A 25,074-nucleotide genomic window follows, 5' to 3' on the forward strand; every position below is an offset into this window, starting at 1 on the left:
CGCCTCCTCTCCCTCTGCCCTCCTGGAGGCCACCCCGGGGACCCCTCGGGTGGCGCTCGGCCCTTCGGCTGCAGGGGCGCTCAGTCCGCTGGCGTGGCCGACAGCAGCCACATCGCGTGGACGGTGGGGACCATCCTGACCAGCTGCAACACTTACGGGACGGTTGCTTGTAGCTGCTGCTGCTCTTTTCATTTTCACCTTCCCGTCTTCACTGGCGTCATCCAGTTGGTCAGTGGATGCCCTGTGGCTTCTTTCTGCTTCGCCATGTTAACATGGCGTCTTCATCAGCTTACTGTGGTGTTCTGCCGACCGCCCTGAGCTGCCCTGAGAAGGGAATCTCTCTCAAGGGGCAGTCTTGACGCCCGTCCCATTAGCCCCCAGAGGGGCGCTTTCCGCCTGCCCAGCCGCCGTGGTCGTGCGCCGGCCGTCCTCCGAGGGGCAGCCCTTTGTGCTCAGCCCGCCGCGCTCTGGTTTTGCAGTGGAGAAGATCCAGGCCATGTTCAGAGTGCTCGGGGCCTTTGGAGCGGTGTCCACGGGCCACAGCGACGCCTCCACCCGCTTCTCCATGCTCATGGCGCTGGATTTCGGCCCCTCGGGCCGCATAACCGCTGCTCACCTCCAGGTAATGCGGCCAACGCACAGGCGCAGCGCGGGAGCGTCGTGGGGCACCGCCGAGGCGGGATCGTCGCGTGACGGGAGGAGCCCAGCGAGCGGCTGCGGCCGCGGCGGCTTCCTCTGGGGCCCGGGGGCCGTCCGGGAGGGCGAGGGGCGATGAGCAGGAGGAGGTGTAGGCCAGAGGGGTCCAGGCGCCGCCCATCGACGCGGCATCTGGCCTTCTGCCGGAAGGGGCTCCGCCTCCCGGACCAGAAGTCCCGCCCGGGTGGTGGATGCGCGGGCCTCCCGGGGGGTGTGGGGGGGGCACCCCCCGCTGCTCGAGCCAGCAGTCCCGTCGGGCCGGGGGGAGCCGGCCCAGCTCAGCGCCCCTCCTGCCGCCTGCCCAGACGCTGCTGCTGGAGAAGATCCGCGTGGCCCAGCAGCCGGAGGGGGAAAGCAGCTTCAACGTCTTCGCCCAGATGCTGGCGGGGCTGGACCTGGATCAGAGGTATGGCCGGGAGGGCCGGGGGCTGGGCCTTGCCTGCTACCGGGGGCCCTGGAGGGGCCCGGGAGCCTCGGCTGCCCGGGCACAGCACCTGTGCCGGGAGGCTCCATCCTGTGCCGCCTTCCTCTCTTTCCGGTGCAACTAGGACCACTCTGCATTTGCATCACACGGTGGAGAACAGTGCCTTCGGCATCAGGCCCTGCCTGAAGGTGGGTTGCGAGGCCGCGCCCGGGCCCTGGGAGGGCTGGGCGTGTTTTGGGTTGTGATGGAGAGAATGCGGCCGGTTGTGGGTTAACCTGGGTGCTGGGGTCGCCCATCGGCCGTGTAGCCGCCTGGGGCTGCTTTCCCCCAGCGGCACGCAGAGGCGGCCAAGGCGTCCGCACGGCCGGGGCTTCAGAGAGCGCTCCCGGTCCTGCTGACTCCTGGCAGGGGGCCCTCCTTGGCCTCCGACGCTCGGCGTGGTGCCGGGCGCCAGTCACCCACCGCGCTGGTCCTTACTGGCCCGCTGGCCTGCTGCTCGTGAGCTGCGGTGGCTCCCGGGGGACCAGGGCCGTCCTTGTCAAAGCAGGGGCCCAAGCCTTGCGTGGGGGTCCCCAGCCGCTGGCCTGGCTTGCACCCGAGCCCTGGAGCTCCTGAACGGCCGGTGGCGCCCGCAAGGCCAGGCGTGCTGCCTCTGAAAGCGTGCGCTCGGCAAAAGACGGGGGCCCAGACGGGGGGGGGGGGGGTTTGAACGTGGCTGCTGCCAGTTGCAGACACGGGAAATCCAGGCGCTAATTGGAGCGTTTCTCACTTGCCAGCGTTTAAACGGCCTTTGTGGCGCTGTGCATGCAAACAGCCGATTGCTGGTCCCAGAAAGCAGGAGAGCCGTTCGTGAAGCAAAGGCGCAAAGGCGCATCCGGCCGTGTCACCCAGTGCCCGAGGAGCCAGGCGGCTCTGCTCTGCTCTGCTCTGCTCTCGGCAGCCATGGGAGGCACCGCCCTGGCTCTCCTTCGGCTTCGTCCCCCTTAACGAGGCCGCTGACACAACACGCGTCCAGGGTGACCCTGTGCTGAACTTGTCCCGTTAGCGATTTCCACGGGAATCTAATTGCTGCCGGCTGGTGCAAAAACGCTGAGCAGGGGCTTCTGGGTCTCGGGAGGGCGCCCGCTGGGACCTGTGTCCACGCGCTGCTCGTTGGGCTGCAGAGTCGGAAAGATGTGCCCGGAGGCGTTGTCCTTGCCGGGCCTCTGTCGCCGGGCTGCTGCAGACAGCGGGCACCTCACCGGCCGTGTCCCGGCTGCTCCTCTGGGGTGCCCACCTGGGGATCGCCGGACGGGGGGGTGGAAGAACAGAGTTCCTCCTTTGCTGGTATAAATGCACCCCTGCAGATAGTCGCCAGAGTGCAAAAAGCGATGTTTTTGGGTGGGGACAGGTGGGGCCCAAAGACCAGCAAAGGGGGGGAGGCCCTGGGGGCTTTTGGAAGCAGAGTTGAGGGGCTGGCGTTGGGCCCCTCGGCAGGCGGGAGGCAGCACGGGGATGGGCGGCACAGCGCGAGCAGGGGGTGGGGGTCGGAGGGTGCGCCGGGAGAGCCCTCGATGCTGCCCTCCCTCGCAGCCGCACAGGTCCCGGGGTCGGCCGCCTGCGGGGCGCCCTCTGCCCAAAGCCGCGAGGCTCCCCGGCGCAGACACACCGAGCGCCCCACAGACCCCACGCGGGTGGTGGCAGAGCGAGCTGCAGCCCCTGGACGTTGCTGGACTGCGGCTTCTGTTCTCCTGCCCCACAGCGAGGCATGGGGCCGCTTGTCTTCCAAGCATTAATGCGATCAGTCCTGAAAAATCCAGTGCAGAGAGGCAAAGCCAAAGCTGCTTCAGGCGGCGCTGAGACGTGACTTTGCTGCTCTGAAGTTCAGAGTGCAGAAGCAACTTTCCCTCAATCCGCTTTTGCACCCTGCTTAAATGGCAAGACTTCAAAGTGCAGCCAGAAAGACACGTGCCTGGGCGCAGATTCCTCTGCCGGAGAAACAGGATTCCCGATGAGACGGTCCCGCTGGAGCCCAGAGCGTCCGCCTGAGGACGAGAAGCGTGACCGGCGGGCCCTTTGCCCTCTGTCCCTGCCCCGGCCGGAGCCAGCGCTCCCCGTGGCCCACGCTGGTCGTCCCCGCTGGGTGGGTGGGAGGCAAGGCTCTCGATGTCCGGGGGTTTCTGGGGTCCGTGCCGGGGGGCCCAGGTGGGGAAGGCGGATGGCTGCCTGCTCCTTGGGGGCCTCCCAGTGCCCAACACCTGGTGGGGCTTGACCTGCGAGGTTCCTTTTTGGGGGTGCTCTGCTTTCAAGGACCCTGGGGTCTGTTTCCCCCACTCCGGGGCTTCTGCTTTTCTAAAAACCCACTGCCCCAGACCGGGCCGCCCCCTCCCTGCCTCTGAGGTGGCTTGTCCTTGCAGGCCGACGAGAAGCAGAAGGCCTCAGCCGCGTTCGCCCAGCTCCGGGCCGCCATGGGCACGCTGGGCATCTCCGCCGGAGAGCAGGGGGCCATCTGGAGAGTCCTGGCTGGCATCTACCATCTTGGGGCAGCCGGTGCCTGCAGAGGTAAGGCCTGGCCAGGGGGGCGTGTGCTGCCCGACCGGCTCCTTGGGAAGGCACCGTGTGGGGGGACCGCGGGAGAGCGGGGCTCCTGCGGCATGGGGTCACCCAGCACTCTGGGTTGCAACGCCCACCGCCCCCAGCCGGCAGGTTGCTGTCCAGCTCTTCGGGCAAAGCCGCCATGCGAACGAGGGCTGTTCCGTGGGTGGGGTGGGAAGGGACTGCCCCTCTCCAGGCCCACGCGGCTTCCTTCCCGCCTCCCGCTCGCCTCCCTCCGCGTCCGGAGCAGGGAATTCCGCAGCCCTGGAGAGCAGAGCCTGCAGACACTTGTGCTTAGGAGGAAGCGCCGGCCCTTTTCTCACCCGGCCTCCAACCAGGGTGAGTGTGTTTGCACGGGGCCCCGACCGCAGTGCTGGAAACGGCAGCTCGGTGAGGGCGGCTTCTTGCCCCCGACCTGCTGCCTCTATCCCGAATCAGGTGGGGTGCGTCTCTGGCTGGGCACCTGCCTGGGGGCTCCCAGAGTGATGCGCGCGCCGCTTCTCTTCTCTCGTGGACCCTGCTTAATTCTGCGCTTGCCCGTTTAGCGGTTCTGGAGCGTTTTATTATGGGAATGGACAGGAAGGTCCGATTATGCCGGCGGCGTTCCAGCTCGCCGTGCTCCCAGGTGGCATCCGCCAGGACTGGCTTGCGGCGTTTTTACCATCTCCCGATTGTTATTTGGTGCCGCGCCTCTGCTTGGGCAGGGAGAGTCTTCAGCCGACCTGCAGCGTGAGCGAGCCCACGATGATCCTCTTAAATTGTTCCGCAGAGGCACTGACAGCTCCCGATAATTTATAGACTGTGCCTTGAAAGGGCGCAGGAGCGAGTGCCACGGAGTCAGCCGGGGGCCCATTTATAAATATCTCTGCAGCATGTCGCAGCATGCCGTGTGGTAATTCCTCCCATTAATCAAGTATTAATTATTTAAAAATTTGGAAAGTGAGAGCTTGGAGGGTGTCCTTTGTCTGCTGGATGGATTCTGTGGAGGCCAGCGTTCCCTTAAGCACGAAAGTTACTTACAGCGCGTCCTACCAGGCTCTGCCAGCGGTTTCCCCGACCCTTTCCCTTGGGCGGAGGGTTTAATTCCTCTGGAGGGGAGGCGCCCTGGGTTTGCTCAGCTGGGAATCCTCCGATCTGCAGGGCCGGGTGGATGGGCTCTCTGGGACGCCCGCAGCAGAGCTGGGTCCTCGCTCTGGCGTCCCCTCCTGTCCCTGGTCAGCTCCAGGTTTTGTCATGGCTGGCTCTCTGCGGGGAGAAAGGGCAGTGAGTCCCAGTGGCCGGAGAGTTCCCTTACGGTTGGCCCGAGAGCGCGTGGCTGGCAGAGGGTGCAGCCCAGCAACAGGCCTCTCCGTGGCGTGTGGCCGTGGCCGCTCTGCATTTAGACGTGGCGTGCCCTGGATGCCGCTTTCTGGGGAGCGACGGGGAGGGCGGGCTGCTGTCTGCGTGTCCGTCTGGGGCTTCTTGGAGGCCACCGCAGGCAGGAGCGGGTGGCATCATCCTGCCGGGGTCCAGAGGGGCCCTTCCCGTGCCCCGCACGGAGCTGCTGGGCCGCCTTTCTGCAGCGTGGAGGATGGCAGAAGGGAAGGGGCCGGGGAGCCGTGTGGGGCTGAGATGCGACGGATGGGCACGCGACCGTGCGGCAGGGGCCGAGAGGCGGGTGCCCCGCGGGCTCCGGGCTTCGAACGAGCAGCCCGACGAGGGCGAAGCTGGACGGGCCGCCAGGCGGGGCGTGTAGGAAAGCGGCTGCTCCGTGGCCAGGCAGCCGCCCTCCCTGCCCTGTGCCGCCACGGCGTCTCCTCGCCAGGCCCGGCAGCCGCCTCCTCCACTCCGGCATCGATTTGGCTGCCATCTGCTGAGGAAGGGGGAGGGGAGGCGATCGGGAACCAGGGGCTTAACAATGGATCAAAGCCGCAGCGAGGGGCCAGGCACACTTCGGGCGGGGAGACGGGCCCTGTCCTCGGCCACTCCTCTTCCTGCCCGGAACTGCTCCTGAGCCCGCTTTTCTTTTCGGGAGCCCCTTCCCACCGTCGCCGATTTCATTCCATTCCATTTATTCCCTTTCTCTCCCCACAATAGCCAAAGCTCTCTGGGTGCTCTGCCAAGATCGGAGCGATAAAAATCGATAAAATGCATTATAAAAACCATTGATGTACCGGCGTATAAGCCGGCGCACGCGCAAAGGCACGTGCGCAGGGCTGCGCGGGTGCCGGCGCTGGTCGCGCAGGGCCGGGGAGTGTGACGTTGTGCTTGGCCGCCCGCCGCGTGGGGCCGGTGCCCGAGCAGGCCTGTGGAGGTGGGCAGTGGGGGCCCGCCTCGTGGGGCGCTGTGGATGGCTCCTCTCAGTGGGCCGGGAGCCAGCAGCCCCGTCCGGGTGGAATTTGGCCCCGGGGCTGAAGGGAGCGGGTCGGAGCAGGCCCGGCCACGCCGAGGAATGAGGAACGCCCTGCTCCGGTTTCTAGCGGGAGCGCGAGGACTGCTTCGGATCCTGCTTTCCCCGGCCTGCTGCTCAGTAGGTGTGCTGGGCTGCAGCTCTGGGCATGTGGCTGGGGATGCTGGGCATTGTAGTCCAGAACATCTGGAGGAGAAGGTTGCTCCAGCTGGGGGCGGCTACAAAGTGCAAAATGGGGGCGCAGTGGATGGGCCCCCACCGCTTGCCGTGGGCTGAGCTGCAAAATCTGCTCGCGCCTCCCGGGTGGTCGATCTTGGAGCCTTGGGGCAGGGCATTTCCGCTGGAAGGCGGGTACTTCTGCGGGCAGAGTCGTCCCAAGCGAGGCCTCCAGGGTCCAGCTGCCCCGCGAGCCCCCTTCCCGTCGATTGCACACGGCACGCCTGCCTCGGGACTCGGAGGCGTGTTCCCTGACAGGCCGCCCCTCGCTAGAGCGGAGAGTTTCCGGGCGGTCTGGGCAGCACGCGGGCGAGGGCAGAAATCAGGGTGTCGATCAGGCCACTGAAACTGGGGCACCGGGCAGAGGCAGGCCAGCCTTCGTTACTCAATTTCTGCAGAGCGGAGTGGGCACCCCCAGCCTCCCAAGCCCCCCCAGCCAGGCGGCTTCCCTCCCCACCCGACCTTTGGAGGCCGAGAGCGTCATTCCGGGGGACCGAGGAGCGCCCTGTGGAGGCACTTTGGGGCGTAGGGGTCCCCGGGGGCCGCTCCTTTCCGGGACTCGCTGAGAGGGGGTGCTCGTGCCGAGCCCCACGGCGGGGCCTTTCCCGGCTGGGAGCAGCAGGAATTGTGGAGGTGGCTTGGAGCCGGGGGCTCGGTCTTTTTTTTTATCTGCCCTTTAAAATGGTTGGTGCTGCATTTCGGCATATGGAAATACGTTTCCTGCAGCGTAAAATCGAAGGCGGCACTCAGAGGTGAAATGAAACCTAATTGCAACAATCAGTTTAATTCTGCTCTCTGTCTCTTTTATGAATGGCTCCCATCAACCGGCAGCTCATTAGCCCCCCCCCCCCTCACCCGAGCAGCCCCCCCCCCCCCCCGCTGTCCCCCCTCCCCCCCCCCCGCTCGACCCCGAACCCCCCTCCCCCCCCCCCGTGCCTTCCCTTCGGCTCCCCCCACATTGCCTCCTAATCTGGCCGCTCTCCCCGCAGCAGACCCCACGGGGTCCGTGCTTCGGCTCGGGGCACCGATGGGCCTCCCCGGAACCGGCGGGGGGGGGCAGCGTGCCGAAGCAGCCCCAGTAAAGCGGTGTGCTCCTCCCCCCCTCCTCCTCCCCCCCGGCTCCTTTCCGTGCAGTGGGCAGGAAGCAGTTCATGCGGTTCGAGTGGGCCGGGCACGCGGCCGAGGCGCTGGGCTGCGACTTCGAGGAGCTCACCACGGCGGTCTTCAAGCACCACCTCCGGCGGATCATCGAGCAGGCCACCTCCGGGGCCGGGGGGCAGCTCGGCCAGGACGAGGACGCCGCTGACGGTACTGCCCGTTCCCCTCTCCCCCCTCCCTCTTCTCCCGGGGCCCCTCTCCCCCCCCCTCGCTCCCCAGGCCGGTCCCCCTTGGCTGAGGTGCCGTGCGGAGCCGCCTGTGCGACCGAGTGGGCAAGGCCCGCCTGGGCGCAGAAGCTCTGGCCCAGGGGAGGAATCCGGGGAGCGCACCCGGACCCCCAGGGGCTCCCCCGACGGCTGCGCCCCTCCCCTTTCTGCCGTCTCGCGATCCTTTGGCATCACTTTGCTGTGGGGCTTTTTCTCTGCTTCCGCAAGAGCGAAGGGCCGCTCTGAAGGGCCCAGCCGGGTGCTTGCTGGCTTCACTCGAGGGACTGTGGTTGCAGCATCCCCCACCCTCAGAACCCCCAAGATCTTCCCCTAACTGGCATTTGAGCTTAAAATAATCTTTCCTCATCCATTTGGGATGGTCTGGGAGAAGGTGGAAAGTAATGGAGAATTTCTTTCATTTGGCACGATCTGGATGGGGAACCAGTTGGCTGGCTTGGCCTCCCATGACATGCGAACAGACCCCGGCAGAGACTCCTCGAGGCGCCTGGGTCCCGGGCCCCCTCCAGCCACGCAGCCTCTGCCCCGCCTGCTGCGCAGAGACGCTCCCTCCAGGCGCAGCCTCGAGCTTCTCCGTGGCACCAGGCGCTGGGCTCGGTCCCTCCTTTTCCTCTCCGTTTGTGGTTCCCGAAGGGGGACTCAGCTGCAGGGGGGTGAAGGCGGAGGGGCAGTGAGCAGCCCCAGGTCGTCCTGAGGGCTTGCGCTGCGCCCACTCCCCCCCTGCGCCCCCCCCCCCGCAACCGCGGGCAAAGGTTCCTTCTGAGATGCGCCCTGCAGTCACAACGCCCTCTCCTTTCTTCAGCCTCATCAGAGGTGCGCTTGTCGCATTTTTTGTTCGGGGCTTAAACTCAAAAGAAGGAGGCTGCGTGGGCTTTAATTTTTTAAAAGCTTAATTCCTTCTGCTTTTCAGCCCTTTCCAGAAACCAGGCTGGAAGGCAGAGAGCCCGGTGGCTTTGCAAACAGCCATTTGAATTGTAAATATCAGGTGTTTGAAAGCCAGAGAGGAGAGGGGCTGGGGAGAGGAAAGTCACTGAGGACGACATGTGCAGCCTGCTGAGATCTGGGGCCGGCGAGCTGTTCGGTGCCAGCCCTCTCGCTGTTTCCTTTCTTGACAAGATCCACCCCCCCACAACACACACACATTTTCCAGAGTCTCTTTTCAGCCCCCCGCCCCACGCCTTGTTTTTGTGCGCTGTGTCGCAACCAGTGTCCGTGGCTGAAATGTGCCAAGGAACGGCCGGAAAGCCGCAGCTTCGGAAAGGCGCCAGCCGAGCTGATGGTCCGTTTCCTAGCAACTGGCTCAGGATCCAGGCGGTGCAGCATGTGTGATGCTCAGAGAGCTACCTGGTCCCTCCTTTCTCCCCCCTCCCCCCACACACCCCTCCTTCAATCAGTATTTCAATGTGGCCCTCTCCCCCCTGCCGCTGACTGTGCGTTCGGTGGATGCACAAAGCAACAACCACACTCACGGGCAGAGTTGGGGGATGCAGACACCCCCCCGCCCACTTCCTCGAAGGAAAGCAAGTTTTAAAATATTTCCAAGCATAGAAATAACAAGATCGGTTTCTTTTAAAAAGACGGTGCAAGCGACATGCTGGGGCAGCACTTCCAGCCGTTCAGGGCCTGTGGGCAGACTCGAAAGCGGGAATCTGCCACGGGCGCCAGTGCAAAGGAGCTGCCCCAGGTTTGCTGGCCACAAAATGGCTGCTCCCGGCCCTCCCTCCGCGCCCCCGAGTTGCCCCGCGCGCGGATGGGGTTCGGTCCTGCTCCGCCCCCACCCCGGGTTTGCTTTGTGGCGTGCCCACAGCCCCGTCCCGTGTCTCTGCAGGCCCCAAGCTGACCGGCCTGGAATGCGTGGAGGGCATGGCCTCCGGACTCTACGAGGAGCTGTTTGCGGCCGTCGTGTCGCTGATCAACAGGTACGGGAGGGTCTGGCTCTGAAGTGGGCCGTGCCCACGCGCCGGCCCAGGGGGCTTCACCAGCCGAGTGCGTGGGGGCCACTTCGCGCCCGCAGCCCGGCCTGAGGATAAAGGAAGGCCGTTCTGGAGGAAAAACTGGGGCGGCCGCTGGAGGGCGAGGCTGCGGCTGCAGGTGCCTGGAAGCGGCCCTTCCTCTCCCCGAGCGGCTCTGCCCTCCAGGCGCGCTGCAGGATCCCACCTATGGTGTGTGGCATAATTCAGAGGCCAAGCCACAAGGCAGAGCGCACCGTCCTCCGCCTGAGCGCGGCCTTTCAGGCGCACTCGCTGCTTCCCGGGCGCCTCCCTGGAGTGCCGGACTCCCCACCGGGAGGAGTCGCACTGCGGGCGACTCGGGGCATGCGGGCCTTTGCGGAGGGGGAAGCAGCTGATCCGCTTCGGGGCTGAGCGGGCTGTTGTGCAGCATTTGAGGCTGTGTGAGGTTTGCTGCCTCCAGGCCGTGGAGCGCCCCAGAGCAAAGGGGCACTGGCTGCCGTTTCTGCTGAGAGAACCCGCGGGATATGGGGCGGCATAGAAGTAGGAAGCTGAACATAACTGAAAAAGCCGCTTTCTCTGCATCAGCTCCCCGCCTGTCCATTCCAGCCAGTTTTCAGGGAACTAGGCAGTTGGTGCTGCCGCTTCCGGGTCCAGGTTGACTTGCTGAGTTGGTGCTTTCGGGGGTGCCTGGAGGGCACCTCGCAGGCCTTGGGCTCGTGGGAGGAGAGGCAGTGCTGGAACCTCCTGGCGTCCCGGGAGGCTTTCTCTCCTTGGTTTGCGCTAACATCTGAGGGAGCGCAAGGGAGGCGGCGGCGGCGTGTGGGACGTGGATCAGAGCCCTGGCCCAGCCGGTCCCCCTGCGTGGAATGAGATCATCGCCTGCGGCTGACCTTGTGGGCCTGGGTTGGGCATTTCGGTCTGTTGCCTGCCTGAAGTCATGAATCTTTCGGTGGGGAATGAATAGCATTTAATGCTGGGGTTGTGTTGGGTGGCAGAAAGGAGGCCCGGGGACTCGAGCGCTTGAGGTGGTCCTCGGAGGCAGCAAGGTCGTTTCCGGCTGGTGGTGGCAGCTCACCGCGGCCCGATGACCCCGTGGAAGCAGCCCTCCGCCAGAGTGCTCGCTCGAGCCCAGAAGCGGGAAGCCCCTGCCAGCCGCGACAGGCCGCCTTTCCCTCAGAGGCTGGGCTTCAGCATGGTGGGCTTACGCGCGCCTCAGGGCGATGATCTCCTTTGCCCCAGGTCCTTCTCCTCCAGCCATCTCTCCACGGCCTCCATCATGGTGGTGGACACCCCCGGCTTCCACAACCCGCGGCACCAGAAGAAGGAGCGGGCGGCCACGTTTGAGGAGTTCTGCCACAACTACGCCCACGAGCGGCTGCAGGGCCTCTTCCACCAGCGGACCTTCCTGGCTGCCCTGGAGCGGTACCAGGAGGTGCGGCCCAGCCGTGGCGGGGCGGCGAGGGGAGAGCGGTCCCTCCCTCACACCCGCTCACAAGGCCAGGGGTCTGGAGGCGGCCTCTGCAGAGCGCCCAGCCTTGGCCGTCTCTGCACCCCTGGAAGCGCGTGGGGGGAGCCCTGGGCCAGGCTGTGGGGCAGCAGCCCAGGCTGGGCGGCTCAGGCGGGGAGAGGGGTCTGCGATCTGGCGCAGGGAGGGATGGGGCCACGGGGGTGAGACCCCGGCGCTGCGGGGGCACTGAGGGGCCCCTCGGAGCCCGTGGGGACAGGCCCACGCTGCCGGGGCGCCCGCCGTGCCCGCGAGCGGCTTGGCGTTCTGCTCCGGCTCCGCGAGCGACGGTGTCGTGACAGGAGCAACTCGGGAGAGGCGGCTCTGGCGCCGCAGGAGCTGCCACTTCAAAGGCTTTGATCCGCCTCGGAGTGTCACAGAGGAGGGGAAGCCGAGGCCAGGGGGGCGGGGGGGGGGCTTCTCCCTTTTTGAAGGCAGAGCAAGAGGCTCGTTTGTTCTTTCACTCAGATCCAAACTCTTCCTTCCCCATTAATGCATTCCAGGAAAAGATCGAGGTGGCTTTTGATCTGCCCGAGCTCTCCCCAGCAGCCACCGTGGCCATCGCCGATCAAAACTCATCCCAGGTAATTGATCAATAAAGGGGGCACTGCGGGGGGGCCGGCTGGGGCTGACATTTCCCCGCCACCTCGGCCCGGCGGGAACACGCGCCGCGCACAGCCTCTCCGCCGGGGATCCTGTTTTCCCAGCGGGGTCGTGCCGTGCCTGCTGCCAAGGAGCTGCGCTCCTCTGGAGGCGAGCGCTGGTGTGGGAGCTTTGATGCGCTCGCGGCGGGAGGAGAAAAGCGGCTGCTGGCTTTCTCGGGACCCCCGCCTGGCCCCCGGGACCCCCGTCCAGGCAGTCCACCCAGCACATGCCCTCCCTTCCCCTCCCCGCCGCCAGCCACCCGGTGGCTCCGAGGCCTCGCTCAGAAAGGCCGCTGCCCAGGCCGAGCCCCTGGCGGACGAGCGAGAGGCTAGCTTGGGTGAGCACGAGCCTTCTGGGGCTGCCCCTTTGCCTCAGGGGTGTGGCCCTGGGGGGCCCCAAAGAGTTCTGCCCCCCGGCCTGGAAGATGCAGACAGGAAACGGCTCCAGGGGGTCGGTAGCGGCAACGAGGGCGAAGGCGCCCTGGGCAGGCGATGGGCTTCAGCCGGGCACGGGCGGTCGGTGCCCCCGGGGCCTCGGTGTTGCCCGCGCACTCAGTCTCTGGCTCTCGCGCCCCTCCAGGTACACGTCTCGGCGGGGGGCCAGGCAGACGGCCCCAAGGGCCTGCTCTGGATTCTGGACGAGGAGGCCCTGATCCCCGGATCGAGCGACAGTGCCGCCGTCCAGCGCCTGTGCTCTTACTTTGCGCGGGAGGGGCTGAGCGATGAAGGTACAGTGTGGAGCGGGCCCCCTTGGCCGGGGTCGAGCTCGGGGCTGGGGCAGCTCTGGGGGTGCCCGCCAGGGGCAGGGGGCGGGGTGGGGGGAGGTGCCGTGACCCCAGGAGATCTCACCCGTGTGCTCCTGAGGGTCCCACTGAGTTTGCTTGCTTGCTTGGACTGGTCTGACTCGTTCCTTTCGCCAAGCCCCTCCCGCTCGGAGCCCTTTGCACGTGCCCCCGGTGCCCCTCGGGTGGCGGGTTCTCTCCGCGGCTCGCGTGGCCCACCGCCGCTGTCTCCCACGTGCCGCAGGACGGGGGCCACTCCGCAAGTGCGAGCAGGAGCTGCAGTTCGAGGTCGCCCACCAGCTGGGCCGGGACCCCGTCCGCTACGACGCCGCCGGCTGGGTGAGGAAGGGCAAGTGGAACCTCTCCGCGCAGAACGCCGCCCAGCTCCTGCAGCAGTCCAGCGTGTAAGCGGGGAGCCGCCGCCCGGGGGCCTCGCGGCAGGCCGGCTCTGGAGCCGCGCCGGGATCTGGGGGGGCCGTGGGAGCTGGGCGTGCCTGAGCCCACCGCACCGTCTGCTTCCGCAGAGTCGCGCTGAGGGACCTGTTCCTGCCGCGCGCCAAGGTGCCGCTGGCCTGCCGGGCCGTGGCGGGGCTGGAGGGGGCCGGGCAGGCGGCGTTGCGGCGCGTCGGCTGCGTGCGGAAGACCTTCAGCAGCAGCTTCGCGGCCGTGCGGAAAAGATCTGTGTGCGCCCAGATCAAGCTGCAGCTGGTGAGCAGAAGCGCCCGGGGGGAGGGAGCCGTGGGGTCATTGCGCGGCCCGCGGGGGTCCGGATTCTGCGTTCTGTTCCATTCTGTGGAGAGGCAGCCGCATTGGAGCCCCCGTGTCGGGTTGTGGAACGGGGTGGGGTGGAACGGGGACGCCCCAAACCTCGGAGAGCCCCGCTGCCCGACCTGCGCCCTCAGGTCTCTGCTCGGTGGGCCGGGGTGTGGGCGGCAGAGGGCAGCTTCTCGCTCGGGGAAGAGCGGGCCTGTCGGGCAGAGTCCGCGCCTTGCATGCTGAAGGCCCCACTTCCGTCCCTGGCAGCAGCTCCGGGAAGGGCCGGGAAGGAGCCCTGCCTGCGTCCCTGCAGAGCCGCTGCTGCCAGTCGGTGCTGGAGATACTGGGTTGGGCAGTCCCAGGATGTCAAGCATGTCTGGCGCCCCTCCCCCCCGTCCCGGATGAATCCCGGCGCCCCGCTCTTTCTCCACAGGATGCTATCATCAACCTGGTTAAGCGGTCCCAGATCCACTTTGTCCATTGCCTGGTCCCGCGAACGGAGGCAGAGCGAGCGGGAGAGACGCCCCTGCAGCCCTGCGGGGGGCCCGGAGGCGCCTCCATGGCAGCCTGGGACATTCTGGCCCTGCGAGTCCAGCTCTCCGGAGGCCAGATCCTGGACGCGATACGGCTTCACCGGATCGGTGCGGGGGACTTCTGTTGCGCGTCGCGGTGGCTGCCGGCAGGGCATGCGGCTCGTTCCGGCTCCTCCGTAGCGTTCTTTGGAGGATGCCTGTTCGGCCAGAGATGGGATGGGAGGATGGGGTGGGAGGCGATGCCGGAGATGGCGGAAGTCCTGCTCGCGCCCCCGTGTGCCGAGGCCGTGGGCCCCCGATGCCCAAGGCGGCGAGCGAAACGGGCAGCATCCCATCGTTTCAGCACCCCATTTGTGGGCTGTCCAGCTCTGGTCGTTGGCTGGGATGGCCAGATCCAGCCTGCCTCTTGGCTCATTTTATGTGGCTCTTTATTGAACTTATATACCACCATCTGACAGATGCTGTAGAGGCAGGTTCTAGTCATGAATAAGGGACCCCAGGCAATAATAAAACAAAGACCAAAACAATAGATTCGACAATGCAAAATGCTCCAGCATTAAAAGGTAAAAAGCATTAAAATGCTGGTAGTAAAATTAATAATCAGAGCCAGGAATTTATCTTTCCGGCTCCCTTTTTGCTTTGCAGAAACGCTCCATTTCCGCTCGGCTGTGGAGCACAGAGAGCTTAATTCTGCCTGCTTTGGGAGGGGGCTTTGCAGAACGCCCCGTGTCGAAGGCAGGGGGCGGCAGAGGCAGACGGGGAACCGGGGGAGGCATGGCACCACAGAAGGGCTGAGGACTGGAGGAGACCGGGGCCGCGCTCCTTGTCCCCGAGGCAGATGGACAGAGGCTCTGCCAGCTGGTTCCTCGGCCTTCTGGCTGGCCAGAGCCATCTTGGCCCACCGGTCGCGCAAGCGGCTGGAGCACAGCCTCTGCTTGGGGGGCTCTGAGCAGCCCTTGGCTGCCCGCCTTTTCCACTGATTCCTGGGCTGCCTTTCAGCACCAGCTTGCCGGGGTGGCACGTGATTTAAAATACAATCAGCGCAAAGGCAGTAGAACTCAGTCTCGGGAAGGCACAGACCCTCGGAAGCAGCAGCCCTAAAACCCCGCGGAAACCGAGGAGGGGTCCTTTGGAAATGGTGTGGGTCGCACGGAGGGGCCTGGCAGGCCGAAGCGAGGGAGCCGCTTGCCTGCCCCTCGGCTGGGGCCGTGTGGGGTGGTGCCGACTCTCGGGAGAGCGAGGTGCTCGAGGGCCGTGGCTCCTGGTGGCTAGGCCTTCCCTCTGCCTCGGAGGCAGTATGCTGGGGACACAAGTGGCAGCAGAGGAGAGCTGGTGTCCTTCTGTCTGGCTGGGGTCCCCGCAAGCACCTGCAGGCAGACTGTGGGGTGAGGGGGTGCCGGCCCAGCCCCGGCCCCTTCCGCTGTCCTCGGGGGGCCCCCATTCCCTGCGTGGGGCCCCACAGCAGCTCTCGTGGGTGCTTTTGGTGGCACATGGGCTTGGGCTGGCTGATGTGGCGGGAGGAAGGCTCAGGGTCACCAGCCGCTCCGGCTCCGAGGGCGATGAGCGCATGCCCTCGGCGTCTGTGGGCCGGGAGCGTCCTCCTCCGCGAGGGCCGTGTGTGCAGACCGGATGCCTCCGTGGCCCCGAGCGATCGGCCCTCGGCTGGCCCCTTCCCCCCAAGCGGTGCCTGTCCTGTGCGCCCCGCAGGGTTCGCGGACCGCATGGCGCTGCCGCAGTTCCGGCGCCGCTTCCAGATCCTGGCCCAGCCCGTGATGAAGAAGTACACGTCGGCCTATGAGATGACGGATGAGAGTAAGGTGGGCGCAGGGGCCCCTGCCCGGTCATGCCGGCCGCGGCCGCGGGGGCCTCTTGGGTGACGGGGGGCTGAGGCCTGGGGGGCCGCGGGGCTTTGGGGGAGGAGGGCTCATGGGACCGGCTGCTTGTGGGGCGATGCTGAGGGATCGGCCCCACGGGCCTCTCTCTCTCCCTGCAGGCGTTCAAGGAGCTGCTGCAGGCGCTCGATCTGGAGAAGAAGAGCTTTGCGGTGGGACGCCGCCAGGTAGGCGAGGGGGCGGCAGTGCTCGGGCTGCCCCTCGGTCATGACGCGGGCGGAGGCGGCCCCTGGCTCCGGAGCGGCTCCGTCCTGCCCCCCCACGCCCCTTGGCCTCCGCCTGGGCGCAGCACCCAGCGCGACGGGTGACCTTCCTTCCCCCTCCTCTGCCTGTCGCCAGGTGTTCCTGAAGGCCGGGGTCCTTCCCAGGCTGGAGAAGCAGCGGGAGAAGCTGGTGTCCCAGAACCTGCCGCTCCTGCAGGCGGCCTGCAAGGGCTTCCTCTCCCGCCAGAGATACAAGAAGCTGAAGGTAGCGCCTTCCGCCGCCCCTGCGGTGGCTCCCGGCGGATCTCGGGCTCTGAGGCTTCGCGAGGACAATGGGGAGGGGGTGCTTCTTCAGCGCAGCCTTCCCCAACCCGGTGCCCCACAGATGTGCGGACGACAGACCCCGTCGTTCCTTGGCTTGGCGGGGCATGGTGGGAGTGGCGGTCCACACAGCCAGACCACTGGGTTCGGGGAGGGTGCGTTTGCTGCTGCCTGTCTCCGCAGCTGCTGGAGAGCCACGCGAGCGGGGATTCCTGCCCCGTGCGCTTCCTGGAAGCATCTGGCTGCTGTCCCCTGTTGGAGACAGGATACTGGGCTAGATGGGCCCCCCCTTGGGCTGGTTGAGGGCTCCAGGCTGGGTTCTGGCCCAGTGCCTCTGTGGCCTTTTTCCAGGTTGGAGGTAGCATCTCTGTTCTGCCTTGGGAAGGCCAAACGCGAGCCCCGTGGAGGGGGGGCGCGGGGGGCCCGCTTGCTGGGGCGCTGCGTCCAGGCCCGTGGAGGGCTGCTCCCGGGTTTCGTGGCTGACCGCCGCCCTCCTTTCAGATACAGCACCTGGCCGCACGCTGCATCCAGAAGAACCTGGCCGTCTTCCAGGCCGTGCGGGGCTGGCCCTGGTGGCGGCTGCTGTGCGGCCTTCGCCCGCTGCTGACCGCCAGCCTCGCCGAGGGCCAGCTGCGTGCCAAGGAGGTACGTGCGGCTCCGAGGGGCTCCCCGGGGGCCGGGGCAGGCGGCCTGTGCCCATCGGCCGTGGGGAACACCACCGAGTGCCTCGGCCTGCCCTGCCTTGGGGCAGGACCGGAGCTTGGCGCCCTGGCGGCTCGTGGGGGGGGGGAGGCCCTTCCCGCCCTGGTTCCTCCAGAGCTGCCGCCGCTTGGAGCTGACCATTTGGGGCCAGAGGGGCCAGCCCCGAACTGGGAACTGGGAGGGCAGCTTCGCCTCCTCCGCATCCCCTTAGGCGTTTCACGAGGAGGCCTTCCGCCTCCGTTGTCTGGCAAAGGACATGCAGTCTAAAGTTTTATAACGGAGAAATGCAGGGGGTGAGGGATGGAAGTGACCAGCTGGAGCGTGTGAACCAGTAAACAAAGGCAGGACAGGAGGCATCCCAAAGAGGCATCCAAAATTTTGTTTTAGGAGTTGCTGACGATGCTCCGGAAAAAGCTCGAAAATTCCGAGCTTTCGCGCCAGGAGCTTCAGCAGAGCACAGAAGCGCTGGAAACCAAGGTAGGGAGCGAACAGTTTGTGGGTCTTCATCTTGTGCTCGAGGGGAGAGGCCGGCTCCCCGCTGGGTGGCTTCCAAGACCTGGGGGACGCTGCTTGCCGAGCGAGCGGGGTGGCGGAGGGTGCAAGCGCACGGAAGCCCAGAGGGAAGCGAGGATCCGAACCAGCGTGCGGTCGCTCGAGGGCTGAGTGCGCCCAAGCATTTGTCATCCCGGGATTTCTGCCTTTTGGGAATCCAAACAATATTATGGAGCAAGAGTGCATACATTAGGCAAACACGGAGGAGTTCTTTGCCTGTCTTACCACCAAAGACTGACTTTATTTTGTTCTCCTGGAAGGTGGCGATTTCTAGGGTTCGGCCAATGCATAAGCAGCCTGGGCTGGACAGAGCGATGTGTTCATTTGCAAAGTTTGGGGAGGAAGGTGATGCCGACGGGGCTCTGGGATTGGACCGCGAGTGGGCAGCTCTGCGTGCAAAGCTGGGCTTTCCGTGGGGTGACGGTCCATCCCTCAGCTGACGCGGGAGGCCCCGGAGCGCTCCTTCCCGGCGGGGCCGCCGCACGAGTCTTGCATGCACCGTGTGTGGACGGGGCACGTCCGAATCCAGCCCGGGTTCTGCGGCTGGGGCAGGGGAGGCGCGCCTGCAAGCCAGGCCTCCTTCGCACCGGCCCGTTCCAGGAGGGGCCGCGGGCCGCCTGACCCTCGGGAAAAGCGGCAGCGCACGTGTGATCCGTTCTCGTGACGACGGCAGTGCCGAGCGGGGGAAGTACAGTTAGAGGGAACCTGCTCTCGTTACCCCCTCGCGGTCACTCTCTCGTCGACCTGGGCACGAACCGCGAGCGCGGCACTTCATGGGCTCGGTGCCGGTGGCAGGCGGGGAGTCGGCCGTACTTGCCTTGCCGGGGCCGACGGCTCCAAGCGCCCCGTGGCTTGAGCGGAGGGTGGTGGGGCCACAGCAGAGAACAGCAGCCTCCGCCCCTCTTCTCCAGGACCCGGGGGCCCTTTTCCGGGCCATCAGGCCTCCCTCCGCTGGCAGAGCATCCCCCAGGTCTCCCTTGTTTGGGGGGGGGGGGCAAAGCTTTGTGGCAGAGCCCCTGCCGAGCACGCCGAGGCTGTGGGTTCAGTCCCCGGCAGCCTCTGGTGGGGGGGGAAGGGGCTGAGCGATGCTGCCTACCAGCGCTGGCAATCCTGGGGCAGAAAGGCCAGCGATCCCGCTCAGGTCAGGGTCAGGCCGCTTCTGACACGACTGTCCTCCACCGCAGTCCGTTTGCCCCTTGGCACAGGTGTCCCGTGGGCACAGAGCCCCTGGGAGCCCCGACCGGGTGGACGGAGCAGCACACGGGTCCTCACCCCGGAAGAGGCGCGGCTGGGCGGGCGGATGGCGCTCTTGGCCGCTCTCGCTGCAGTCCTCTTCGTGCTGAGTATTCACACACCTGTGTGGTACAGCCAGACCCCTAGAAAAAATTAAGTGGGGCTGATTTCTGGGCGGTTTGGGGGCCTGCCCGGCTTCTTCCAGATGCCGGTGTGGCCAGTTCATGGAGGCCCAGCTGGGTCCTGCAGAAGTGGAGGCGGTGGGTGGGCTCCGTTAGCCACCACCGCCCTCCAGCCTGTAGCCGTGGAAGGACAACCATTTCCTCTGGGTGAGGAGGGTCCGCCAGGCCCCTCTGCAGGGAGGTGGGCGGCCGGCAGCCCCCAGCGCAAAGCCCCCATTCAGAGGGAGAGTCGCACCCCGCAGCCGGAAGCAGGCGGGGCTGCGGAGGCTGGGAGGGCCGCACCTGGGCCTGCTCCCAGAAGGAGGCGAGGCGTGTGGCTTGCGGCCCACCTGTCCCCCTCCCCTGGCGCCCTGCAGTGGAGCTGCTCGAACAGCTTGCGACAGTCCCTGCCGAGTTCCATAAAGCCGCCCGGCCGAGGAAGGAAAACAATTTCTGAGCCGGCGTGTTGCCGGCTTTCGTTCCCATTTTCGGAACATTCCGTGGGAGTTAAATGACCTGCTTTGAGCTGATGCAGCTGCAGCCGCCTCGAGGGGGGCTTGCCTGCTCACTCCGCACGCGGGCCAGATCCTCCTCTGCCTTGCGCAGGCTGGTGGAAGTGGTGCTCCGCAGCAGGCCCGTGGCACAGAGCCCGGGGCCAGCCGGGGCCCCGCGGGCAGCCCAAGGGGGGAACGCGAGGGAAAGGTGCTTGGGGCAGCTTGGGGTGATCCTGCGGGGGCGGAATCGACCCCAAATGCTCGTACGAGACGGGGCCCCGTCACTGCCCCGGCGGTGCCACGGCAACAGCCCTCCGCCCGGAGGGGAGCACAGATCAAGAGGAACTAGGCGGGTGCAGAACGGAGACCGCGTGCCCCGGGGAGCGGGGGGCCCTCGGGGTGCCAAGGGGAGCCCTGCAGAGCATCCAGCATCCCCCCCGGCCCCCTTCTGCCCTCCTGGTGGGAACCCCTGTGTGGAGCGGGGCACGTGCTGCCGTTCAGCCTCACAGGGAAAGAAACAGCGGTTGTTTGGCAACCCCGGCAAAGCCTCTTTTCAGCAATTAATTAATTAATTAACACTATAATTATGCCTCAAGCGCCCTGGAGACTATCAAATGGTTTCGGGTTTCCAATAAACCTGCGGATTTGCATCAGTAGGGAGCCTCCGGCGCACAAGGCCGGTGCCAAATCGCCACCGTGGCCCCTATGGACGGAGTGCGCGCCCCACAGCCGAGCGGCCGGTCCCACCCCCTGCCGCCCCCAGCGGCCGCCCCAAGCGCTTCTGCAGCGCCGGCATGGACTTGGCCAGGGCCCCACACCGTGCCCTGCTCTCACGCGTGGGGCTTTTTGCGGGGAAGCAAGCGAGGGGCAGGCCCGGAGTGGGGCACATGCATCATGTCGTGGGGGGGGGGGGCTGTGTCATCCCACGGAGCCGAATGGCGGCTAAGCGGGGGGCTTCTCCTGACCCCGCACAGTTCATGGGGCTACTGACGCGAAGGGCCTTAAAGGTATCGCGGTGGCTTGAGAAGGCGAAGGAGCGAGTCTTGGGGGAAGCGAAGCGGGGAGCCCCTCGGGGACGGGCCAAGCCCGGCTCACGGCCGTGCCGCCTTCCCCGCAGGTCGTGGACCTCATGGCGGAGCTGTCGGACGAGCGCGCGAAAGGAGACGTTGTCTGCCAGGTCATGGAGGCCGAGCAGGCCGAGCGGCTGCGGGGCGCCAGGGAGGTGGCCGAGCTGCAGGTACGTGCCGGCGCGGGAGGCGTTTGCGTGCCAGGCTGGGGGGCGGCCTGGGGCGAGCTGGGGCTGGCGCCCGGCCAGGATTGCCACAGGCCTCGGGGGGCGGCAGGGGCTGCCTCGCGGACCCGCTGCCCAGACAGGATGGTGCAGCGCCCAGCCGGGCCGTGTGCTTCCCCGTTCCAGAGCAAGCAGGAGCAGCTGCAGGAGAAGCTGGCGACTGCGGAAAAGCAGTTGGAGGAGCTGCAGCAGCGGCTGCAGCTGCGCGAAATTGGAGCAAGCGGCTCGGGCAAAGGTAGGCTGGCTCGCCGGGGCGGCTGTTCCGGGCAGCCTTACCTGGCCTCCCGCCGGGCCCAGCCACCCTCTCCCAAAGCCGGCCTCCGTTCTGTGGAAATGGGCCACGCTGGCGTGTGGGTCTCCCGGGCCAGACCCCCTCTGGCTCCTTCGCCTCCGCTCGAGATTGGCCCCCCTGGCAGGGTGCTGCTCTCCCCTCGTCGCTCTGGCAGCGGAGGCTCGTCTTGACAGGCTGGGAGCGTGTCAGCTCGCATCAAGCCTCGGCAGAGCCCACGGCTGCCCGGGAGAATTTGCGCCCCAGATCTGTCAGGAGGACTTGCCAGCCGCGGATGCCTCCGCAAGCCCGAAGGCGGCGGGGAAGCGGTGGCGCTTCCCACCCTCCCCACCCATCCAGAGGCCCCAGCCAGGCCCTGCCCTGCGGTCGCCCCGCTGGCAGGTGGACGCCCGGTCGGTGCTGCTGCTTGGCTCACGGGCGGCGTGCGCACGGCCACCTCGCGCCCTGGGAGAAGGAGGCGCCTCCGCAGCGCCGGCCTTTCATGAGCAGCCTCATGGCGCTGATGCGTCCGCTCAAATCTGTCCCCGGCACGCGCTGTTCCTGGCGGGAAGCCCCGCGAGTGGGGAGGGCACCCTTCGCAGCGCCCGGTGCTGGTGCGTGGCGCCCTTCTGAGGGCCTGCGGAGGGGCTGGCGGGGTCTGGCTGGCCCTGGAGGGTGGTCCATCCGATGCGCCACCCGTCCCCGGAGCGTGGGGTGCACGGCGCTGCCCACTGCCCCAGAAGAGGCCTGAGGCCCGGCGGCGGCGGCCAGCCCGCGCCCAGGGAGCGGTGGTCCACGGCGTGATCGCGCCTCCTCGCGTCGTGGCAGGGGACGAGTGGCAGATGCGCCTGGACTGCGCGGAAACCGAGATCGGGTTCCTCCGCAAGAGGGTCTCGCAGCTGGAGGAGCGGCTGGAGCAGGAGCAGGCGGCGAAGCAGGAGCTGGAGCAGAAGGTGAGGCGCCCGCGGAGGGCTGGGCACGCGGTGCCCGGGGACGGGGAGCCCCAGGGCCGCGCCGGGGCAACACCAGCTTCTCATGCCGGAGTTGCCCCCCTGCAGCTCCGTGAGGCCCAGAAAGCACACGAGGGCGCCAGGCGGATGGCGCAGCAGCTGCAACGGAAGAGCAAGCAGCTGGCGTGTGATCTGGAGGATGCCCGGGTGCTGATGGAGAGCCAGCAGAGCCGCAACCATGAGCTGGAGAAGAAGCAGAAGAAGTAAGACTCGGGGGGGGGGCTGGGGGGAGGTTGGTCCCATGGGGGCTGCCTTTGAGCTGAAGACAGCTCGAATTCAGTCTGGGAGGGCAGAAGAAGGCAGAAAAGCATCTGGCGCACGGCAACGCAATCTCTTCTGCTTGGTGTGTTTTTAATATTCTTAGTTCGGGGCACTAGGAAACTGTAAGCAAGGGATTTCCCGTGTGCTCTGTTTCAAAGGAAATCACGTTGCTTCGTTTCACCAGTGCCCCCAACAAAGAGTATTCAGAACAAGCCGACTGGATAAATTAACTGTTTGCTCATGTTTGAGGTGCTCACATCTGTTGTTCCTGCACTGGCGCCTTCCCTCCTTTTCTGTGGTCAGTTTACCTGAAGTTTGATGGTGGGTGGCTTTCCAGGTGTGTGTTTTAAACTCAGGTACGAACAAACAAATAGGCACCAAAGCCATTTTCCTACGTCTGAAAACCTGAGAGAAATATTTCTTAACCGGAGGAGCTGGGGAATGGATTTCTAGGTATTTTTCTGGAACAGAAGAGGAAGGGGCACGTGGACGGCTCGGGTGCTGCCAGCTTCCTAGGGAGGAAGGCCGCCTGCACTCCGAGCCGCCGTCTGCCGCACGGAGAGCTTCTGACTGCAGCTGGCTGGAATTTGGCCGGCATGCTTCCGTGTGTCCCTCCAGACACCAGTAAAGGTTTGTGTTGGATGCAGAAGTCCTGCCAATTGAGGAAGAGGGAGCTGATTCTTCGATCTCCAGGAAAGGAACCAGGGCCTTTGAGATGTTCTGCACTACAATTCCCACTCTGCTTGACCATTGGCCGTACTGGCAGGGGCTGGTGGGAATGCTAGTCCAAAGGCACGGACCTGCCAACCCGTTCTCTGTCCTCTCTCCTTCCCCCCTCCCTCCATTCGAAGCTCTTCCAAGTCTTTTCCACGCCTCAAACCCTACGGTCTCTTGCCCCGATCCTACACTAAATGATCTCCCCGGATGCTGGCGGCCCACCGATGTGGTGGCAAGCCCTTGACTGTGATCACGGCCGTGTTCGGTCTTCGCGTCACGTGTGTTCCTGAATACGTGGAAACTTCCAGGTTCATCCATTTGAATCGGTGGAAGTTTTGCCCTGAATTCTAAATTGCCAGGCTATGAATTATGAATAGGGAGCTCATGAATTGCTAATCTAATCAAATAATTCACATCTCATCCCATTATTGGAAGGTGTTCAACTATTGCAGAAGCTCTTGGAGACGGGAGATCTGTAGATTGATATTTATCGGAGCATTCACTTAAAAAAAGAAAGGCAGGAGCTGGGGGCGGGGGTGGGGGTAGGGGGGCTCTACGACGGAGGGGCCGGTGCTCCCAGGCGAGTGTGGGGCGGGGGCGTCTCTCCCGCTCCTCTGCCTGGGATCTCTCTCGCCAAAGGGACCGGGGGCCGAAGCACAGCCTCCCCTTCCTCGCAGGGCCGTCTGCCTCGGCCCCCTGCACGCCCCCCCTGCACCCCCCAGCGTGCCACAAGCCCAGGGCGCTGGGTCATGGCAGCGGGTGCGCTTCCCCCCCGGCAGGTTCGACATGCAACTGGCCCAGGCCCTGGGGGAATCTGCGTTCGAGAGGAGCCAGCGCGAGAAAGTGGCGCGGGAGAACATCGGCCTGCAGTTTGAACTGGGGAAGCTGCAGAGGAGCTTGGAAGTAAGCCCCCGGCCGGCCGTGGTGCAGCGTCGGCTGAGACCCCCCCGCCCCCCCCAGCACTCGTTCCCAGAGAAAGAGTCCAGCGTGCGGCACAGTAACGCGGTTAGGGCGACTCGAAAGCCTGCAGCCTCTTCCAGACCTCCTGCTTGTGCCCGAGGGGTCCTGAGCGAGGCAGGCACGGCGTGCCGGGAAAGGGGATGATGGGATGGAGCGGGTCTCTGCGGGAGGCAGGCCTGCGGCAGGGCTGGCGGGACGGCACCGCGTTCTGCCCGGCCGGCTGGGGCGGCTCCTCGCAGGGCCAGGGGAGCCCCCGTGGCCGGCCGACTGTCGGACCCCCGGCAGGCTGGAGGGCGGTCGAGCTGTGCAGAGGGGGAGTGGCCGCTGCTGCAGCCGCGCGGTTGGCACCCGGCTGCAGTCCTGGGGCGGAAGTGGGGAGCGGGCTGCTGACACCCCCTGGAAGTCTGCTGTGTACAGAGAAGGTGTCCGGGGCTGCTGCCTGGGACACGCCAGAGGGAGGCAGGCAGGCAGGCAGGCAGGCAGTGGTGGAGCCGCTCTTTTCGGAATTGCCCCCGGCCCCCCTCCGTTCGAGCACCGCTGCACATGAAAAGGAAGAACACTTGCCGAGTTCGTGCAATTAAACACACGTATTGGAATCTGAACATTTGAATTCAGGGTTGAGGCTGATGGTAAAAAGTCTGATGTCTAAAGCTGTTATTTGAAGAGGGACCTTCTGGAAAGTCTCGATGGTGCTCAGTGTTTCTGTCTCGCTCCCCTCCCCGACCCCAGCAAAAGGAGTCGGAGAACACCGGCCTCAGCCAGCGGATCGCCCTGCTGGCCTCCCAGGTGCAGGAGCTCGGCTCCTTGAGCGACCCGGGAGCGAACGCAGCGGCCGCCCTGCAGAAGCGGCTCTGGGACCTGGAATCGCGCGCCTCTGAGCAGCAGCAGGAGCTGAGCGTCCAGGCGGGCACCGTGGAGCAGCTGGAGCAGGTGCGGCAGGCGGGGGGGGGTGCTGGGCTGCCCGGCCTGGCTCTCCGAAGGGCGCTCGCTTGGGGGGGCGGGGGGCGCCATGGGGACACCCCGGATCGGTCTCCCCTCTGCACTGGGGGCAGGCCAAGCGGGCCCCCGCCCACACTCGCTCTCCACGTCGGCCTCATTATCCGCTGCATTTCCATCCCGGCTTTCTGCTCCCGCGAGGAACGCTGCTTCTTCGCATA

The 25,074-nt window shown here is 66.1% G+C and overlaps 1 protein-coding gene across 1 annotated transcript in view; it reads left to right on the forward strand.

The window, feature by feature from the left end:
- The window catches only part of MYO18B (myosin XVIIIB), a 58,236-nt gene that overhangs the window by 10,325 nt on the left and 22,837 nt on the right, over positions 1-25,074 (forward strand). Inside the window, exons 8-30 of the mRNA XM_044440423.1 lie at positions 480-622; positions 1,002-1,102; positions 1,245-1,308; positions 3,517-3,661; positions 7,434-7,607; positions 9,510-9,600; positions 10,873-11,065; positions 11,641-11,721; positions 12,362-12,509; positions 12,808-12,967; positions 13,088-13,271; positions 13,753-13,960; positions 15,560-15,669; positions 15,846-15,911; positions 16,084-16,212; positions 16,770-16,913; positions 17,358-17,447; positions 20,528-20,647; positions 20,828-20,936; positions 21,798-21,922; positions 22,028-22,182; positions 23,737-23,860; positions 24,647-24,847. Of these exons, the coding sequence (XP_044296358.1) occupies positions 480-622; positions 1,002-1,102; positions 1,245-1,308; positions 3,517-3,661; positions 7,434-7,607; positions 9,510-9,600; positions 10,873-11,065; positions 11,641-11,721; positions 12,362-12,509; positions 12,808-12,967; positions 13,088-13,271; positions 13,753-13,960; positions 15,560-15,669; positions 15,846-15,911; positions 16,084-16,212; positions 16,770-16,913; positions 17,358-17,447; positions 20,528-20,647; positions 20,828-20,936; positions 21,798-21,922; positions 22,028-22,182; positions 23,737-23,860; positions 24,647-24,847 (3,065 nt within the window). The remainder of the gene's footprint in view (positions 1-479; positions 623-1,001; positions 1,103-1,244; positions 1,309-3,516; positions 3,662-7,433; positions 7,608-9,509; positions 9,601-10,872; positions 11,066-11,640; positions 11,722-12,361; positions 12,510-12,807; positions 12,968-13,087; positions 13,272-13,752; positions 13,961-15,559; positions 15,670-15,845; positions 15,912-16,083; positions 16,213-16,769; positions 16,914-17,357; positions 17,448-20,527; positions 20,648-20,827; positions 20,937-21,797; positions 21,923-22,027; positions 22,183-23,736; positions 23,861-24,646; positions 24,848-25,074) is intronic.

Source organism: Varanus komodoensis, unplaced genomic scaffold, assembly GCF_004798865.1.
Source record: "Varanus komodoensis strain SLA01 unplaced genomic scaffold, ASM479886v1 scaffold38, whole genome shotgun sequence".
NCBI lineage: Eukaryota > Metazoa > Chordata > Lepidosauria > Squamata > Varanidae > Varanus > Varanus komodoensis.